Source organism: Pseudophryne corroboree, chromosome 11 (assembly GCF_028390025.1).
Source record: "Pseudophryne corroboree isolate aPseCor3 chromosome 11, aPseCor3.hap2, whole genome shotgun sequence".
NCBI classification, from domain to species: Eukaryota; Metazoa; Chordata; class Amphibia; order Anura; family Myobatrachidae; genus Pseudophryne; species Pseudophryne corroboree.
In genome coordinates this window covers 154,252,872-154,273,886 of record NC_086454.1, presented here as the reverse complement: position 1 = coordinate 154,273,886, position 21,015 = coordinate 154,252,872, and the positions used below count along the sequence as shown (strand labels likewise).

The window sequence follows — 21,015 nt, the reverse complement described above, 5'->3', positions numbered from 1 at the left end:
CTCTCGTTGCTCTTCTCACATGAGCCGGGCCAGCGTTATTTCACCACCGTAGCCCAGGGAAATGCTGAGGAAGAGCTGCCGATGGCAGCGTCACTGCAGCTTCGGCTCAGTCTGCGGTCTGCAAGTGCAGCCAGGGGAAACGCTGAGGAAGAGCTGCCGATGGCTGCGTTGCGGCAGTTTGGCTCAGTCTGGGCTAAACACATTCTTGCGAGATTTGATGTCACCATCTTACAAGACAGTCACTGTAGTTCACTGAGTTCCTCGGCTGCCAAGGAGCACTGCTGATGCTCCCAGGGTCCCCTTATTCCTGGAGACTCCAGGAATACGGGTGAAGGGAAAATCCTCCTGGAGGGTCGCCACCAAATTCTGGAGAATCCAGGAAATCAGGGAGAGGTGTCAACCCTAGGTGTGATGCCAGCAGCCATCAAAAAGTAGCATGCGCTAGTGATAGCCATAGCAATCCCAATTACTGGCACTGAATGGCAAAAGCATCTCCATCAGATTGGAGAGATTAAAGGTTGCCAATTGCCAGTTTCCGATAGCCATCCCCGGCGAAGGACTGGCAAAGAAATCAGTTTAATCCAGTAACGCACATTACATAGATAAATAATAACCACAGACATCAATGTGTGTGTGATAATGATTTTTTTTTTTTAAAGCCCCTGCCAATCCACAAGGTGGAACTAATGCTCCCGCCCACTATTCCGTCACTGATTTTAAATCCCAGCGCCTGTAACAGCAGTGAGTGGGGAAAGCAGAGGGATGACCATTTTGTGGCTGCTAAGAGACGCTTTGTGCTGTGTGACCTGTGGAATCACCGCCCAGCCACTGGCCAGGAACTGCTGTCTCCCCGCATTGTCCGTGCTCACTGCTCAGGCAGCCGGAAAGAGGCTGTGTATTCTCCGACATCTAGGATCCAGTTACCTCAGGCTGTGATTGGCCGCACAGTCCCCCGGGCTCTCTGCTACAACCAGCTCTGCTGCTGCACAGTCACAGTGAGTGAATGCTCTGCAGGACGCATGGCTGTGCATCATCTCTGACCTGAGCAGCATTGTGTCCCATCACTTACTGTGCTGCAGCCAGCTCTTACCTTCCATGTATTTTACTATGAGAGCCCAGTCTCTCGCCCACCCCTGGAATGGGTCAGACCGGGCATGGCTGTGCCGGTGGCTGGAGGTGACCACGGCGAGCCTGCAGGAACTGCACCAAATGCGGCAGGAGGCCGAGCAGCGGGTGAGGGGGGTGCTTGGGGACGGGCACTGCATGGTGAGCCACTCGGCAGCGGAGGAGAGGGGGGCACCTGCAGCATCTACAGTAAGAAGGCATATAGACCCGGAGGACCTCGTTGGCCAGGTCCCAGAGCTAGGTCACATTCAAGAGGAGGAGGGTGATGTGCGGCTGTGGGGGTATAAGGAGAAAGGACATAATAATATATCCCTAGGTGCACAAGGTAGACCAGAGTTCCCCATCTTATCTTGCAAATTCTTAGCAGGCCAGGCTCAGGGAGAAACTGCTCACCATGGCAGGACCTCAGCGGGCCAGGCTCAGGGAGAACCTGCTCAACATAACAGGCCCTCATCGGGCCAGGATCAGGGAGAACCTGCTCACCATGGCAGGACCTCAGCGGGCCAGGATCAGGGAGAACCTGCTCACCATGGCAGGACCTCAGCGGGCCAGGCTCAGGGAGTACCTGCGCACCATGGCAGGACCTCAGCGGGCCAGGCTCAGGGAGAACCTGATCACCATGGCAGGACCTCAGCGGGCCAGGCTCAGGGAGTACCTGCGCACCATGGCAGGACCTCAGCGGGCCAGACTCATTGGAGGACTTCAGCAGGACAGAACCAGGAGAAGAAGGTTGTAACCGGTACCATGGATAAGACCCAGGGACCCACGTGGGCCAGATCACTTGCTGCAGAAGCAGAGGTTGTGGATCACATGGAAGAGATTCCTGTATTGAATGAAGGGAGCGAGGTGAGATTCTACTTCTAAACACTGTGATATTCTGCACTTGATGATGGCACCCTATTTGTACTATGGTAAAATGTATCTAAGATATAAAAACAAATATACACTTTCCTTAAATGTACTGATGCAGGAGCTTACACTTCACTTTTTGAAGGCCACACAGTAGCATAGATACACAGGAAATGTCTTCACGTCTATGGAGGCCACAAAAGGGTAAAACATACACCTGTACCTATCTGGATAAAAAGTGCATGTTTGTGTAAGGTGTGTTGAGGATGTCTAATTGCAGGGCAAAGTCTCCCTACTCAGATGTAAAGTGCTTTCAGCAATGTTTGTGTGCTATTAAAGGTAATAGTGAAACAAATTACAGTACTTGTTTAGCGATCAATCTTTATGACCCTTTTCTGTGCAATATATGGCTACTCTTCAATAATAAAATATTTCTGCCACGAGACAGAGCAGTCGTTGCTGGTAAACTCCCCTTTGGGACCTAGTCCTTTTTATTACACCCCCCAAGGCTTAAAGCTGTAGCCCCCAGTCAGCTGTGGGAGTCATAGTTTCTCATTTTAAAATTGGGGAAAGCAGTAAGTAGCTGATTGCTTGTAGTTTCATATTAGTCCATACAGAGTCCCAGAAAATGTCTGCAGGGTACACCCTGGGGGTTCTAGCTAAGGGAACTGTAAAAGGGTCCCTTCTGCATAGAAATTCAGCTTTAAATAAGGGACAGGTACATAGATATTACAGCCTTTTGCAAAACAATCTCATCAGTGTGTGTGTGTGTGTGTGTGTGTGTGTTTTTTCCAGCTGCACACATCACTAATAATTATGGTACAGATACATTAAAAAAAATAATCCTGAACGCTGTGATAAACTTGATAAATTAAAATGTATTCCTATCACCATAGGGTTAATACCAATACACAAACCTATAAAATACAGGGCAATTGAACACGATATAGTCAATGTTGGGTTGCCTGCACAGTCTATTTTTTCTTGCGAGGCCGGGACCGTGCATCGGCATCGCAAGCTGTGTACACACGGTGCGATATGCCCTAACTTTCCTTACGATTTTGACTATAGTCCAAATCGTAAGGAAAGTTAAGTGAATATTGCACCTTGTGTATGCACCTTAAGATGTGAACCCATTCGGTTATGGTAAAGGAACTACGCATCTCTCTGTAATGCGCCGAAAAATATGTGACATTAGTGGCCGTGAGCTTCCAGAGAAACTGTTGGATTACCTGCAACTTAAATTGCTCCTCCTGGCCCGATCTCACCCTGGATTTGTGGACTTTTGCACACACTCCTATGAGGCTGTGAACAAAAATAGGCAAGGATGGAGGTAACACAAGTGTGACATATAGCTGCCCTTAGGCCGGTACACACCTGCACAACCATCAGTTGTGCCAATGATTGGGGCATTTTTCCGTTGCCCCGGACCATAGCAGATTGCCAGTACACATTACCCAATGTAATGAACAACAGAACAATCTCTCGTTCCATCCTTCATTACAATGCATCGGGTCACACACAATATCTTCTGGCTGACCAGAAGGCGCTGCGTGCGACCTACAGGAGCTTGAATTGGGCATACAAACTAGGTGATATGCATGATAATTCCAATATCACGCTAGTGTGTACCTGGGCTTACTCGTGGCGCAGGGGGATCTGCTGTTGATTTACTGTCCGGTATAATTGTCCATTCAGTGTAGAAGATCATATTTAAAATTGGATATGGGACATTTTTACTTTAAAATGAGAAAATACTGAGCAAATATTTAAACTGATACAGTAACGATTCTGAGTAAAACAATAATACAATTTTGCTCAAACGTTACTCCTTGGTAAACGTACCAAAACAAATTCTTCCATTTGCTTAGATCAGTGCCACCAGGTGGCCAAACTATCAATTGCGGTCAAAAGATTAGATCAGCGTTTCCCAAATTCAGTCCTCAGGGCACCCTAACAATGCATGTTTTCCAAGTTTTTTTTTTCCACAGAACCACAAGTAAAATGATTAGTTCCAAATATGGATCTTTTAACCACTTAACTTATTTCTCTTTAAAAAAAAAAAATGCTCAGAAATTGTGGTTTTTATAATGATTTACATAGGTTAAGAACATCTATTTAAGAGGGAGGTCCCTCTGAGATTGACAGTTACAGTAAGATTAACTGTACCTTTCTGACCATGTCACGTAAAGCCCAGCCTGTGCAGATTCATTTAATATGTGAGAGAAAATGAGCCGATGCAGGGACATTACTTTAGGATTTATTATAGATACTAGGTTAATACATAACCACAATATAAAACAAATCATTGTGGCAACCTAGAAAGCTATGATAGGGCTATGGCATCTGTAAGCCAAAACTTCACCTTCAACAATGACGCCTATTCTACTAATAGAGGAGTCTGTGTCGAAGGTTTGGCATACCAAATCCGGTTATGGATCAATTGGTTGACACGGAAAAGGTTGACATGATGTTTGTTTTTGTTTTGTTTTTTTAAATGTTTTTTGTTGTAGTTTTCTTTGTAACATAACCAGGAACCCCAATTAGTGCACCTCGTCACCTTGCATGGCGATTGGTTACTATTCCAGTTGAACTCCATGTGGATGGTAAAGTATGAAAGTTTAAAATCAATAAATCTGTGTTTATAAACAAAACAACTCACGTCGACTTAATGCGTGTCGACCTAACATCCGGATACCACCAAATCCACAGTGACGCTTGGAAGCCTTGTGACATGGTCACTGAATTATTGTTCTCGCCACAGGTTCCATTCCCATTCCATTTTAATATATATAGATATATATCTATATCTATATCATACACACATACACACACACACGTTGAGTATCCCTTATCCAAGATGCTTGGGACCAGAGGTATTTTGGATATCGGATTTTTCCGTATTTTGGAATAATTGCATACCATAATGATATATCATGGCGATAGGCCCCAAGTCTAAGCACAGAATGCATTTGTGTTTCATATACAACTTATACACACAGCCTGAAGGTAATTTTAGTCCATATTTTTTATAACTTTGTGCATTAAACAAAGTGTGTCTACATTCACACAATTCATTTATGTTTCATATACACCTTATACACACAGCCAGAAGGTCATTTAATACAATTTCTCTAACGTCCTAGTGGATGCTGGGACTCCGTCAGGACCATGGGGAATAGCGGGCTCCGCAGGAGACAGGGCACATCTAAATAAAGCTTTTAGGATCACATGGTGCGTACTGGCTCCTCCCCCTATGACCCTCCTCCAAGCCTCAGTTAGGTTTTTGTGCCCGTCCGAGAAGGGTGCAATCTAGGTGGCTCTCCTAAAGAGCTGCTTAGAAAAAGTTTTTTTTTAGGTTTAAATCTCAGTGAATCCTGCTGGCAACAGGATCACTGCATCGAGGGACTTAGGGGAGAGATTTCCAACTCACCTGCGTGCAGGATGGATTGGAGTCTTAGGCTACTGGACACTTAGCTCCAGAGGGAGTCGGAACACAGGTCCTCCTGGGGTTCGTCCCGGAGCCGCGCCGCCGATCCCCCTTACAGACGCTGAAGACGGAGGTCCGGAAAGCAGGCGGCAGAAGACTCCTCAGTCTTCATGAAGGTAGCGCACAGCACTGCAGCTGTGCGCCATTGTTGCTACACGTCTCACTGATTCAGTCACGGAGGGTGCAGGGCGCTGCTGGGGGCGCCCTGGGCAGCAATATTAAATACCTTTAGTGGCAAAATAAATACATCACATATAGCCATTAAGGCTATATGTATGTATTTAACCCAGGCCAGTTTTCTTAAAACCCGGGAGAAAAGCCCGCCAAAAAAGGGGCGGAGCTTATTCTCCTCAGCACTCAGCGCCATTTTCCTGCTCAGCTCCGCTGGTGAGGAAGGCTCCCAGGACTCTCCCCTGCACTGCACTACAGAAACAGGGTAACAAAGAGAAGGGGGGCATAATTTGGCGATATTGATATATTAAAAGCGCTTATATCAAAAACAACACCTTCTAGGGTTGTTTATATACATTTATAGCGTTTTTGGTGTGTGCTGGCAAACTCTCCCTCTGTCTCCCCAAAGGGCTAAGAGGGTCCTGTCTTCGATTAGAGCATTCCCTGTGTGGCTGCTGTGTGTCGGTACGTGTGTGTCCGCATGTATGAGGACGATGTTGGTGTGGAGGCAGAGCAATTGCCGGTAATGGTGATGTCACCCCCTAGGGAGTCGACACCGGAATGGATGGCTTTAGTTATGGAATTACGTGATAATGTTAGCACATTACAAAAGTCAGTTGACGAAATGAGACGGCCGGAAAACCAGTTAGTACCGGCTCAGGCGTCTCAGACACCGTCAGGGGCTGTAAAACGTCCCTTACCTCAGTCAGTCGACACGGGTACCGACAGATGAATCTAGTGTCGACGGTGAAGAAACAAACGTATTTTCCAATAGGGCCACACGTTATATGATCACGGCAATGAAGGAGGCTTTGCAGATCTCTGATACTGCTGGTACCTCAAAAAGGGGTATTATGTGGGGGGTGAAAAAACTACCTGTAGCTTTTCCAGAATCAGAGGAATTGAATGACGTGTGTGACGAAGCGTGGGTTAACCCAGATAGAAAACTGCTAATTTCCAAGAAGTTATTGGCATTATACCCTTTCCCACCAGAGGTTAGGGCGCGCTGGGAAACACCCCCTAGGGTGGATAAGGCGCTCACACGTTTATCAAAGCAAGTGGCGTTGCCGTCTCCTGATACGGCCGCCCTCAAGGATCCAGCAGATAGGAGGCTGGAAACTACACTGAAGAGTATATACACACATACTGGTGTTATACTGCGACCGGCAGTAGCCTCAGCCTGGATGTGCAGTGCTGGGGTAGTGTGGTTGGATTCTCTGACTGAAAATATTGATACCCTGGATAGGGACAGTATTTTATTGACTCTAGAGCAATTAAAGGATGCTTTTCTTTATATGCGAGATGCTCAGAGGGATATTTGTACTCTAGCATCAAGAGTAAGCGCGATGTCCATATCTGCCAGAAGAAGTTTATGGACGCGACAGTGGTCAGGTGATGCGGATTCCAAAAGGCATATGGAAGTATTGCCATATAAAGGAGAGGAATTATTTGGGGTCGGTCTTTCGGACCTGGTGGCCACGGCAACTGCCGGCAAATCCACTTTTTTACCTCAGACCCCCTCCCAACAGAAAAAGACACCGTCTTTTCAGCCGCAGTCCTTTCGCTCCTATAAAAACAAGCGACCAAAAGGACAGTCTTATCTGCCGCGAGGCAGAGGAAAGGGTAAGAGAGGGCAGCAAGCAGCCCCTGCCCAGGACCAGAAGCCCGCCCCGGGTTCTACAAAGCCATCAGCATGACGCTGGGGCTTTACAAGCGGACTCAGGAGCGGTGGGGGGTCGACTCAAGATTTTCAGCAATCAGTGGGCTCGCTCACAAGTGGACCCGTGGATCCTGCAGATAATATCTCAGGGTTACATGTTGGAGTTCGAAAGGTCTCCCCCTCGCCGGTTCCTAAAGTCTGCTTTACCAACGTCTCCCTCAGAAAGGACGTCGGTTTTGGAAGCCATTCACAAGCTGTATTCTCAGCAGGTGATAGTCAAGGTACCCCTCCTACAACAGGGAAAGGGGTATTATTCCACACTATTTGTGGTACCGAAGCCGGACGGTTCGGTAAGACCTATTCTAAACCTGAAATCCTTGAACCTGTACATACAGAAATTCAAGTTCAAGATGGAGTCACTCAGAGCAGTGATAGCGAATCTGGAAGAAGGGGACTTCATGGTGTCCCTGGACATAAAAGATGCTTATCTGCATGTCCCAATTTACCCCTCACACCAAGGGTATCTCAGGTTCGTGATACAAGACTGTCATTATCAGTTTCAAACGCTGCCGTTTGGTTTGTCCACGGCCCCTCGGGTCTTTACCAAGGTAATGACCGAAATGATGGTTCTTCTACGAAGAAAAGGCGTATTAATTATCCCTTACTTGGACGATCTCCTGATAAGGGCAAAGTCCAGAGAACAGCTGGAAGTCGGTGTAGCACTAACCCAGGTAGTGCTTCAGCAACACGGGTGGATTCTGAATCTTCCAAAATCTCAATTGACCCCGACAACTCGTCTGCTGTTCCTGGGAATGATTCTGGACACGGTTCAGAAAAAGGTGTTTCTCCCGGAGGAGAAAGCAAGGGAGTTATCCGAACTTGTCAGGAACCTCCTAAAACCAGGAACTGTGTCAGTACATCAATGCACAAGAGTCCTGGGAAAGATGGTGGCTTCTTACGAAGCGATTCCATTCGGCAGATTCCATGCACGGACATTTCAGTGGGATCTGCTGGACAAATGGTCCGGATCGCATCTGCACATGCATCAGCGGATAACACTGTCACCAAGAACAAGGTTGTCTCTCCTGTGGTGGTTGCAGAGTGCCCATCTGTTAGAGGGCCGCAGATTCGGCATACAGGACTGGGTCCTGGTGACTACGGATGCCAGCCTACGAGGCTGGGGAGCAGTCACACAGGGAAGAAACTTCCAGGGCGTGTGGTCAAACCTGGATACGTCCCTTCACATAAATATACTGGAGCTAAGAGCGATCTACAATGCTCTAAGCCTGGCAAAATCGCTGCTTCAGGGTCAGCCGGTGTTGATCCAGTCGGACAACATCACGGCAGTCGCCCACGTAAACCGACAAGGCGGCACGAGAAGCAGAAGAGCAATGACAGAAGCTGCAAGGATTCTGCGCTGGGCGGAGAATCATGTCATAGCACTGTCAGCAGTGTTCATCCCGGGAGTGGACAACTGGGAAGCAGACTTCCTCAGCAGACACGACCTTCACCCGGGAGAGTGGGGACTTCATCCAGAAGTCTTCCACATGATTGTGAACCGTTGGGAAAGACCAAAGGTGGACATGATGGCGTCTCGCCTCAACAAAAAATTGGACAGATATTGCGCCAGGTCAAGAGACCCTCAGGCAATAGCTGTGGACGCTCTGGTAACACCGTGGGTGTACCAGTCAGTGTATGTGTTCCCTCCTCTGCCTCTCATACCAAAGGTACTGAGAATTATACGGAAAAGAGGAGTAAGAACAATACTGGTGGCTCCGGACTGGCCAAGAAGAACTTGGTATCCGGAACTTCAAGAGATGCTCACGGAGGATCCATGGCCTCTACCTCTAAGAAGGGATCTGCTTCAGCAGGGACCTTGTATGTTCCAAGACTTACCGCGTCTGCGTTTGACGGCATGGCGGTTGAACGCCGGATTCTAAAAGAAAAGGGCATTCCAGAGGAAGTTATTCCTACCTTGATTAAGGCTAGAAAGGAAGTGACTGTACAACATTATCACCGCATTTGGCGAAAATATGTTGCGTGGTGTGAGGCCAAGAAGGCTCCAACGGAAGAATTTCAATTGGGTCGATTCTTACATTTCCTGCAAGCAGGATTGTCTATGGGCCTAAAATTGGGGTCCATTAAAGTTCAAATTTCGGCCTTATCAATCTTCTTCCAGAAGGAATTGGCATCAGTGCCTGAAGTACAAACTTTTGTCAAAGGTGTACTACATATACAACCCCCAATAGTGCCTCCAGTGGCACCGTGGGATTTGAACGTAGTTTTGAATTTTCTCAAATCTCATTGGTTTGAGCCTCTAAAATCGGTAGATTTAAAATACCTTACATGGAAGGTAACCATGCTATTGGCCCTGGCTTCAGCCAGGAGAGTTTCAGAGTTGGCGGCTTTATCATACAAAAGCCCATATCTGATTTTCCATTCGGACAGGGCAGAACTGCGGACACGTCCTCATTTTCTCCCTAAGGTGGTTTCGGCTTTTCACTTGAACCAGCCTATTGTGGTGCCTGCGGCTACTAGCGACTTGGAGGACTCCAAGTTACTGGACGTTGTCAGAGCATTAAAAATATATATTTCAAGGACAGCTGGAGTCAGAAAATCTGACTCGTTGTTTATATTGTATGCACCCAACAAGATGGGTGCTCCTGCGTCTAAACAGACGATTGCACGTTGGATCTGTAGCACAATCCAACTTGCACATTCTGTGGCAGGCCTGCCACAGCCTAAATCTGTAAAGGCCCACTCCACAAGGAAAGTGGGCTCATCTGGGGCGGCTGCCCGAGGGGTCTCGGCATTACAACTTTGCCGAGCAGCTACGTGGTCAGGGGAGAACACGTTTGTAAAATTTTACAAATTTGATACTCTGGCTAAGGAGGACCTGGAGTTCTCTCATTCGGTGCTGCAGAGTCATCCGCACTCTCCCGCCCGTTTGGGAGCTTTGGTATAATCCCCATGGTCCTGACGGAGTCCCAGCATCCACTAGGACGTTAGAGAAAATAAGAATTTACTTACCGATAATTCTATTTCTCATAGTCCGTAGTGGATGCTGGGCGCCCATCCCAAGTGCGGATTGTCTGCAATACTTGTACATAGTTATTGTTACAAAGATCGGGTTATTACTATTGTTGTGAGCCATCTTTTCAGAGGCTACTTCGTTTTTTTTGTTATCATACTATTAACTGGATTCAGATCACAAGTTGTACGGTGTGATTGGTGTGGCTGGTATGAGTCTTACCCGGGATTCAAGATCCTTCCTTATTGTGTACGCTCGTCCGGGCACAGTACCTAACTGAGGCTTGGAGGAGGGTCATAGGGGGAGGAGCCAGTACGCACCATGTGATCCTAAAAGCTTTATTTAGATGTGCCCTGTCTCCTGCGGAGCCCGCTATTCCCCATGGTCCTGATGGAGTCCCAGCATCCACTACGGACTATGAGAAATAGAATTATCGGTAAGTAAATTCTTATTATTTTGAATAACTGTGTGTATTAAACAAAGTTTGTGTACATTGAGCCATCAAAAAAACAAGTTTCACTATTTCACTCTCACTCAAATAGTCCGTATTTCAGAATATTCCGTATTTTGGATATGGGATACTCAATAAAAAAATAAAAAAATAAATATATATAAAAATATAAATAAATATATAGATATATAGATATATATCTATATATCTATATCTATCTATATCTATATATATATATATATATATATATATATATATATATATATATATATATATCTCTAGGTTGAACATGTGAAAATGTCTAGAGCGATGTCGGCGCGATATGCTGTTTCGGAACAACATTTTGTCTACATCGCTCACTGTGTATGCATGATTGCGTGCTCCCACTAGCATTAGACACTTGGTTGTATGTTCTGCACATAAAACCGAGCGTTGTCGCTAGCATCTTGTAGTGTGCTAATGAAGGACGGAACATCTTTGTTCCGCCCTTCATTAGCATCGCCCCAGTGTGTACACACAATCTGGGCTGACGGGGATTTGTTTTCCGACGTCGAAACGATTCCCCGTCGCTCTGGTGCAGGGATGAGGAACCTTCGGCCCTCCAGCTGTTGTTGAACTACACATCCCAGCATGCCCTGCAACAGTTTTAGCATGCCCAAATAGTAAAACTGTAGCGAGGCATGCTGGTATGTGTAGTTCAACAACAGCTGGAGGACCGAAGGTTCCCCATCCCTGCTCTAGTGCATACCCGGCATTAATGTCTGGAAAGCTCCCCATTGTATTTTACATCCAGGGCTAGGATCTTGAATTGGAACTTATATACAGCTGCAAAGCTCCTCGTTGTGACTAGCTAGTTAGTTATTCATTGTTTTATCCACCACTGGGCAAGGTATAAAATATTTTCTGTGTAAAAAGTCTGTTTTGCAATCATGACACTGTCGAGTTCTGTAAGACTAATTATGGGGCAATCCAAAATGTGTACACTCTAGCTGTATATTTGGGCATACATTTTTATACAGTAATATACATCTGGCTTCTGTGTCTCCCCCTTTATCCAGCGGCCACTCTCTGTTTTCTCCTCTGAGCCTGCATCCCTGCGCAGAATTGGATCTGGGTCTTTGGCACCGCGTCTCAGATTGGGGAGTTCTGGAGTAACTAGCGATCTTCTGTATACAAGGAGGATGAGTGGGAACTGTTTATCTGCTCATAGCTCAGGTACTGGAGACTGTAATTCGGATGTGGTATATTATGTTGATATTGTCAATGATGACAGACAAAATGTTGACAATGGTATTTTCTAATAAATCGAACCCTAAAAAACTATTTCGACATTCTGTCAGTGTCTACACAATAACTACATACCATGTCAATTGGTATATCATTAGAGTGTCAGGTAATGCCTCCACTTACAAAGGATAGAACTATACACAATGCCACACCGATTCCCTGGGCCATTAATGCTACTCTGAAGAAAGTATTGAAAACTGCATCATTCGCCATCTGTAGTTCAATATTTTATAGCTTCCTCTTTAAGGAAAATATGTTTTGCATATGTACAACACTTTGTTTTTTGTTTACAACCAATGGGATCAACTTTGTTTCTTGTTATTGTAAAATATTTGTGACTTTCCAGCTAACATTGTTGCCAATATGAACAGAGGAGCACGTGTTGTGTTGCAGCCGTATGCCTTTTTATACAACCCCCCCCCCCCCACTTAGCTGCTTTACTTTCAAAGCGCTTCGTAATTTACTTCAACTGTCGCTCAAATGAAACCTCTTGGACCGGCCTACTACAAAGTATACTATTTAATTGGCTCTGCGAGTATAATCTGACTTCTCACAAAGACGAATTCAGCTGACCCGTCATTCTCTATTGTCACTGTGTTTAATGACTATAATTCTGTGGCACATGGGAGTAAAGTAACAGGCAATGCAGCATATGACACGTAGTAATTGTGTTCTCTCTCCTGCAGGCTTCTATGAAACCAGCGATTTGGACTCCACTTCCTCCTCTTGCTCTTCCCTTTGCAGTGACACCTCCTGCCACACATCCACCTCTGTCATGTCCCCACACCGAAGCTTGTCCATGCGACCCAGGTCTATAGACTGCGCTGCTGAGCGCAGAAAAGAGCTGCAAAATGGGAGGGTGCAAACAAAGAGACCAATGTCTGCAGGTAACATACCGTGCCATTCTCCAGATGTATTGTACTGAAGCTGTCATTTATATTATACACTTCTCTAGTAAATTTGGATCTGTCGTTTGCTGGTTCTCATGCTATCATGTCTGCTTTACAGAGGAGTTGTTGTCGTTGTTGTGTCTCATTTATTTATTTTTGCATTTGTCTCCCCTCCTCCTATCTGTGTTACTGTCTGGTTCTCTCCCCCACCTCTTATCCATCATGTCTCACTCTCCCAAGATGTCATGGGTGCTACTGACAGGATGATGCAGAGCTGTGTCCATGGTGATAGTTGAGGGGCCTTTTTTTATGTTACTTTAATCTATAATTTAAATGTATGTTGCTATCATGATTTGCTTGTAATTGTTGGTGGTCATTCCGATTTGTTCGCCAGCTGCAAGCGTTCGCTGTGCAGCGATGAGTAAAAAAAACGACACTTCTGCGTATGCGGCGCAATGCGCATGCACGACGTACTTTCACAACGGGCGATGTAGTTTCACACAAGGTCTTGCGAAGCTTTTCAGTCGCACTGCTGGCCGCAGAGTGATTGACATGAAGTGGGCGTTTCTGGGTGTCAACTGTCCGTTTTCAGGGAGTGTACGAAAAAACGCAGGTGTAGCTGGCCGAACGCAGGGCATGTTCGTGGCGTCAAAACAGGAACTACTGAAACCACCTCTGAACTGGCCTCCCACCTTTCTCTATTCCAGTCTGTCGTCAGTGCTCCAAACCGACCGCATCTGCCTCTCCTCTCCATTGGCACGTTATCCGGCAGATATGTTGACTGGTAGAAAAGGTTGACAAAAGGTTGACCGTATCGGAGTGAGCCTCCTTGCCCGAAACGTGGCAAGTGACGCGATCCTGCGAGGGTACATGTTTCCATGAATTGTGGTCCCATATGATGAAACATACAATTGACACACATAAAAACAACTTGTGTCGACCATCGTCATGTTGACTTTTTGACCCTGTGGGGTCGACCTAATGACTTTCTGCCTAGACACTATACCACACCCCGTTAGCTCCTCTTCCCCTTCAGAACCCACTTGAAACGTCTCGTCCTCGCATACTACCCTCCTATATGGTATGGAGCTGCTGGAGCTTGCCGAGGAGGGAGGGATGTTGGTTAAAACGAAATTTGAGAAATATTACTTCACAGTAAGGGTAGTAGATAAGTAGAATAGCCTCCCGTCAGTGGCGATAGATGCTAAGGGGTATATTTACTAAAGTGCAGGTTTTTAGAAGTGGAAATGTTGCCCATAGAAACCAATCAGATTCTATTATCTTCTAGAAGGAGCTAGATAAATGATATATGTAGAATTGCAATGGTTGCTATGGGCAACATCTCTACTTCTGAATACCTGCTCTTTAGTAACTATACCCACTAAGACAGTAGAGTAATTTTAAACATGATTGGGATAGGCATAAAGATATCCTTACAAAGAACAGATGGGGTTGAGGTTACCAAAAGGCTAAAAAATGGGCAGACTAGAGGGCCAGGTGGTTCTTCTGTGCTGTCAAATTCTATGTTTCTACTTGCCAAAGTGATAGATCAGGGCTGGCCAAACCGGTCCTCAAGATCTACCAACAGTTCATGTTTTACAGGCCTCCTGGAGATCTGTACAATTGTCAGTTATGAATGAATGCAGCAAATCTTAATTGGTAATGACTACATCTGTGCACCACCTAGATCAGAGGTTCTCAAACTCGGTCCTCGGGGGCACACACAGTGCATGTTTTGCAGGTAACCCAGCAGGTGCACAGGTGTATTAATTACTCACTGACACATTTTAAAAGGTCCACAGGTGGAGCTAATTATTTCACTTGCGATTCTGTGAGGAGACCTGCAAAACATGCACTGTGTGTGCCCCGAGGACCGAGTTTGAGAACCTCTGAGCTAGATGGTCTGAAAAATGTGAACTGTTGGTAGATCTCGAGGACTGGTTTGGCCAGCCATATCAGATAGATCTATGCTGGTGGATCTGGTGGGCATGCTGGTGGATCTAAGTTTTGAAATATAGCAAAGGTTCTCAAACGCGGTCCTCAAGGTACCCTAACAGTCCAGGTTTTAGGTATATCCATGGTTTAGCACAGATGGTTAAATCAAATTGCCTGAGGTGCTAATTAAATAACCTGTGGCCAAGCATTGTTAAACTTAAAACCTGGACTGCTGGGGTGCCTTGAGGACCGCGTTTGAAAACCTCTGACATATAGGATACTTTTATTTAAGATGTGGGAAATTTATTTAAGTATCTTTCCAGTTAATATGCATTGAGAATGAAGCTGCCTAAATCAATAAAATGGCAAGTCATACTCTTGGAGAAGTACATATGGAATTCTTAAAAGTGCTCTATCTACACAAATATCGTTCAAGGGCATTTTATTCTAAATGCTGAATGATTCACTCTATTTAGCATCTAACTAAGCTGCAGTCAGCAAGTAACTTCCTGTACCATAGTCGCTGTAACTGCAGTGTATGTATGTAGTCCTATACCATGATTGCTGTGATGGCACTGTGTGTGCAGAGCCCTGTACCATAGTCTCTGTAACTGCTCTGTATGTACGTAGTCCTATACCATGATTGCTGTGATGGCACTGTGTGCAGAGCCCTGTACCATAGTCTCTGTAACTGCTCTGTATGTACGTAGTCCTATACCATGATTGCTGTGATGGCACTGTGTGTGCAGAGCCCTGTACCATAGTCTCTGTAACTGCTCTGTATGTACGTAGTCTTATAACATGGGCCCTCATTCCGAGTTGTTCGCTCGGTAATTTTCTTCGCATCGCAGCGATTTTCCGCTAATTGCGCATGCGCAATGTTCGCACTGCGACTGCGCCAAGTAAATTTGCTAAGAAGTTTGGTATTTTACTCACGGCATTACGAGGTTTTTTCTTCGTTCTGGTGATCGTAATGTGATTGACAGGAAGTGGGTGTTTCTGGGCGGAAACTTGCAGTTTTATGGGAGTGTGAAAAAACGCTGCCGTTTCTGGGAAAAACGCGGGAGTGCCTGGAGAAACGGGGGAGTGCCTGGGCGAACGCTGGGTGTGTTTGTGACGTCAAACCATGGACGAAACTGACTGAACTGATCGCAGTGGCAGAGTAAGTGTCAAGCTACTCGGAAACTGCTTAGAAATTTCTAATCGCAATTTTCAGAATCTTTCGTTCGCAATTTTGCTAAGCTAAGATTCACTCCCAGTAGGCGGCGGCTTAGCGTGTGCAATGCTGCTAAAAGCAGCTTGCGAGCGAACAACTCGGAATGAGGGCCATGGTTGCTGTGATGGCAGTGTGTGTGTGTGTGTGTGTGTGTGTGTGTGTAGCTCTGTATCATGGGGGTCATTCCGAGTTGATCACTCGCTAGCAACTTTTTGCAGCGCTGCGATCAGATAGTCACCGCCTATGGGGTAGTGTGTTTTCACTTTGCAAGTGTGCAAACGCCTTTGCACCGGAGCGGTCCAAAAACAGTTCTTGCAGTTTCTGAGTAGCTCTGGACTTACTCAGCCGCTGCGATCACTTCAGTCTTTTTGGTCCCGGAATTGACGTCAGACACCTGCCCTGCAAACGCTTGGACACGCCTGCGTTTTTTCCCAAACACTCCCAGAAAACGGTCAGTTGACACCCATAAACGCCCTCTTTCTGTCAATCACCTTGCGATCGACTCTGCGAATGGATTCTTCGTTAAATCAATCGCCCAGCACTGATCCCCTTTGTACCCGTACGAGGCGCCTGCACATTGCGGTGCATGCACAGTTTTGCCAAGTTTTAACCTGATCGCAGCGCTGCAAAAAATTGCTAGCGAGCAATCAACTCGGAATGACCTCCCATGTCCGCTGAAACTGCACCGTCTGTACTATGGATGCTGAAATGACAGTGTTCCCAGTCCTATAGCATAGGCAACTCTGAATATATAAATAAAAAATATATATACCACCGATTTTACGGCATCCTCGGTTCCAGTGCCGTGCCGGATTATCGATTTTGCCGGATTAATGGTGGAAACTAATTTTGCACCTTCAGAACATTTCTAAAGCAATAAATAGTAAAATATATGCTACAGTATAATATTAATTAATGAATAAACACAGTAGTGTATGCAAAACTGTTTATAAGCAAAACAGGTATCAGGTACGTTTTGAACAACCATTAACAGTAATACCCCTTTCACACAGCCCAAAATTTCCCGGGATATTGCACATGAACGCGCACCAACCCGGGAAATTTCTCGGTGTGAAAGGGTACAGGGTCAAAATCCCGGGATTCCTGCCCCGGCATTTCAACCCTGCAATCGACCAAGGTTGGTCCCGGGATCCTCCCGGGAACCTGGTTTGCGTGAACGGGAGCCGGGTCAATGCGCCCCGGCTCCTGTTCACTTTCTATGTAGCAGGCGGCGCTTGGAGATCATGTGATCTCTTGCGCCGCCCCGCCGTGTCACCGCTGACGTCGGCAACCCGGCAATATGCCGGGCTCCTGACTGCGGTATGCAAGGGGTCTTACCCGGGAATGTCCCTGCATGATCCAGGGACCGTATTCTGGTGTGAAAGGGGTATTAGTGAAACAGTCACTACAAGGAAAGTACTAAACCTCATGCAAAATGACACTAACTCTTACCCTCCCACAGCCCAACTCCCACTACAACCTACCCTATACCTTCCACAGCCCAACTCTAAACCTTCCACAGCCCAACAACCTACCCTATACCTTCCACAGCCCAACTCTAAACCTTCCACAGCCCAACTCCTATTACAACCTACCCTATAACTTCCACAGCCCAACAACCTACCCTATACCTTCCACAGCCCAACTCTAAACCTTCCACAGCCCAACTCTAAACCTCCCAGAGTCCAACTCCCACTACAACTTAATCATCAACTTGGTCTTGAAGAAGTATTTCAGGTGGGACAGTTGCATCTGGGATGTCTGGGGAACAGGGACCTGATCTAGAACTTGGAGGAATTGGAGATGCTAGAGAACAGGTATTGCTCTTAGGCACATTCTTGCATAGCTTCTTAAACATGACATCAAGGCGAGGTTGTTTCATAAGTTTTGACCTTTCCCTGTACAGTTTTTCTTTCATCAAGTGAAAATGCATTAGCTCTTGTTCTGTCACAAAGTTACGTTGTTCTAGTCCTTTGATTAGCTCACTTATCATCTCAATCGGCTTGTCAATACCAGTGGGGATTTCAATAACATTTTCTTCTTCACTGTCACCATCGTCACTTTCAGTGATTTTTGCAGGATTCAAAACCATATCTATAATTTCAGAGTCGGTACAGTGACGCACAACAGGTGTTTCAACGTCAACCTCCATCCACTCTGCCAGATTTTCTTCGTTCAGCCTACTTGATAGGTTGTTGGCAGCAGTTGCGGAACAAGTTTTTGCATATTCAAGTAACTCAAGAACACATTCATCATCATCATTTGCTACGCGAAATCCTGTGAAGGCAATACTGGGATCTTCATCAGGTGCATTTTCAAACACCATGGCAGGCCACAACTTATGCCAACCATTCTTTAGTGTTAACGAATTTACATTCTCCCAGGCACTAGCAACAAACCAAAGTACATCTTTCATGTTAAAGTCTTTGATAAACGACTCAATAGGCTTGCCTGAATTCACCACATCTAGCATGCGTTTCATGAAAAGTGTACGATACTTGGCCTTCATAGAGCGCAATATTCCTTGATCTTGTGGTTGGATAAGAGATGTACAGTTTGGTGGTAAGTATGCTGTAAACACGTTATACTTGCGCAGCAGTTCAGCTCTAGGGTGAGCTGAACAGTTGTCCAGAATAAGAAGGATTTTGCAGTCCTCTGGTAGGCCTTCAGATGTGCAGTGTGCTCTGGCTTCTGCCACAAAATACTTTTCAAACCACTCTAGCATTAACTCGGTGGTAATCCATCCATTTTTATTTGCACAATAAATTACAGGATACACTTTAACACCTTTTTAAAGCCCTAGGGCATTTACTTTTTCCGATCACTAGTGGCTTTGGATCGGTGAGTTCTGGCAGCATAGGAGCAACCTAGGACAGTAACTCTGTCCTTAGATTGTTTAAACCCTGTGGGGGCTTCTTCATCCTCCATTGATAAAGTTTTCCTAGGGGTACATCGCCAATACAGTGCAGTTTCATCGGCATTATAAACTTGCTGGGGGGTGAGGTTTTCATCAGCCACAAGCTTTGCAAACTCATCCACATAGTCATCAGCTGCTTCATGGTTTTCAGACCGTTTTTCACCACACACTTTACGCATCGAAATTCCATGACGTGTCTTAAACCTATGCAGCCATCTTTCACTGTAATCACACTCATAGTCAAGTTTTAGTTCTTTATGATACAACTTGGCGTGTTCCTGTACCATGATGCCTGACAAGTCTACACCATCACTCCGACGTTGTTGAAACCATTCCAACAACACTCTATCAAGCTCAGTGCTTTTACCAGATTTCATAGTTTTCCTAATGCTCATTTGCTTCTTAGATTGACTTTCTGCAAAGATCTGTAATATTTTCTCCCTGTGTTTCTTTATGTCATACACTGTTGAGGAACCGAGACTGTATGTATCACACAGCTTCTTCACTGAAACACCGCGGTCGAGTTTTCGTAATATCTCAACTTTTGCCTGCACCGATATAGACTTGTGTTTACGCTTTATACCTGTACCATCACTGTTCTTGGAAGGCATAGCAGCACTACTGTCACTTGAACTGTCTGCGGACGCCATAACAGCCCCACTGTTGCTTGCTGTGTCACCTGCAGTGCCCTCAGAAGCTGTACTCACTGACACTTGCTCAAGCTGTGTGTTCCGCCCATGTGCGGTACTTGCTGTGACCTTGGACGCCATAACAGCCCCACTGATGCTTGCTGTGTCACCTGCAGTGTCCGTGGAAGCTGTACCCACTGACACTTGCGCATATTGCGTATTACGCCCATGCGCAGAAAATGTTCTGGATTAAAGGATGTTTCTAACCCCCTTTAATCCGGACAAATCAAAATTGTCCGGATTAAAAGAGGTTCCGGATCATCGGTTGCCGGAAAATCGGTGGTGTACCTGGATGTGTATGTATGTATGTATGTATGTATGTATGTATGTATGTATGTATGTATGTATGTATATATATTTTCTCTATCGTCCTAGTGGATGCTGGGGTTCCTGAAAGGACCATGGGGAATAGCGGCTCCGCAGGAGACAGGGCACAAAAGTAAAGCTTTCCGATCAGGTGGTGTGCACTGGCTCCTCCCCCTATGACCCTCCTCCAAGCCAGTTAGATTTTTGTGCCCGGCCGAGAAGGGTGCAATCTAGGTGGCTCTCCTAAAGAGCTGCTTAGAAAAGTTTAGCTTAGGTTTTTTATTTTACAGTGAGTCCTGCTGGCAACAGGATCACTGCAACGAGGGACTTAGGGGAGAAGAAGTGAACTCACCTGCGTGCAGGATGGATTGGCTTCTTGGCTACTGGACATCAGCTCCAGAGGGACGATCACAGGTACAGCCTGGATGGTCACCGGAGCCTTGCCGCCGGCCCCCTTGCAGATGCTGAAGTAAGAAGAGGTCCAGAATCGGCGGCAGAAGACTCCTCAGTCTTCTAAAGGTAGCGCACAGCACTGCAGCTGTGCGCCATTTTCCTCTCAGCACACTTCACACGGCAGTCACTGAGGGTGCAGGGCGCTGGGAGGGGGGCGCCCTGGGAGGCAAATGAATACCTATTTTGGCTAAAAATACCTCACATATAGCCTCCGGAGGCTATATGGAGATATTTAACCCCTGCCAGAATCCGTTAAGAGCGGGAGACGAGGCCGCCGAAAAAGGGGCGGGGCCTATCTCCTCAGCACACAGCGCCATTTTCCCTCACAGAAAGGCTGGAGGGAAGGCTCCCAGGCTCTCCCCTGCACTGCACTACAGAAACAGGGTTAAAACAGAGAGGGGGGGCACTAATTTGGCATTAGAAATATATAAAAAAGATGCTATAAGGGAAAACACTTATATAAGGTTGTCCCTATATAATTATAGCGTTTTTGGTGTGTGCTGGTAAACTCTCCCTCTGTCTCTCCAAAGGGCTAGTGGGTCCTG

At 46.1% G+C, this 21,015-nt stretch overlaps 1 protein-coding gene across 1 annotated transcript in view; it reads left to right on the top strand.

The window, feature by feature from the left end:
• Positions 1-717: 717 nt before the first annotated feature.
• The window catches only part of LOC134969203 (uncharacterized), a 31,658-nt gene continuing 11,360 nt past the window's right edge, over positions 718-21,015 (top strand). The window contains exons 1-3 of the mRNA XM_063944988.1: positions 718-1,971; positions 11,836-11,992; positions 12,751-12,951. Of these exons, the coding sequence (XP_063801058.1) occupies positions 1,096-1,971; positions 11,836-11,992; positions 12,751-12,951 (1,234 nt within the window). The 5' untranslated portion in view covers positions 718-1,095. The remainder of the gene's footprint in view (positions 1,972-11,835; positions 11,993-12,750; positions 12,952-21,015) is intronic.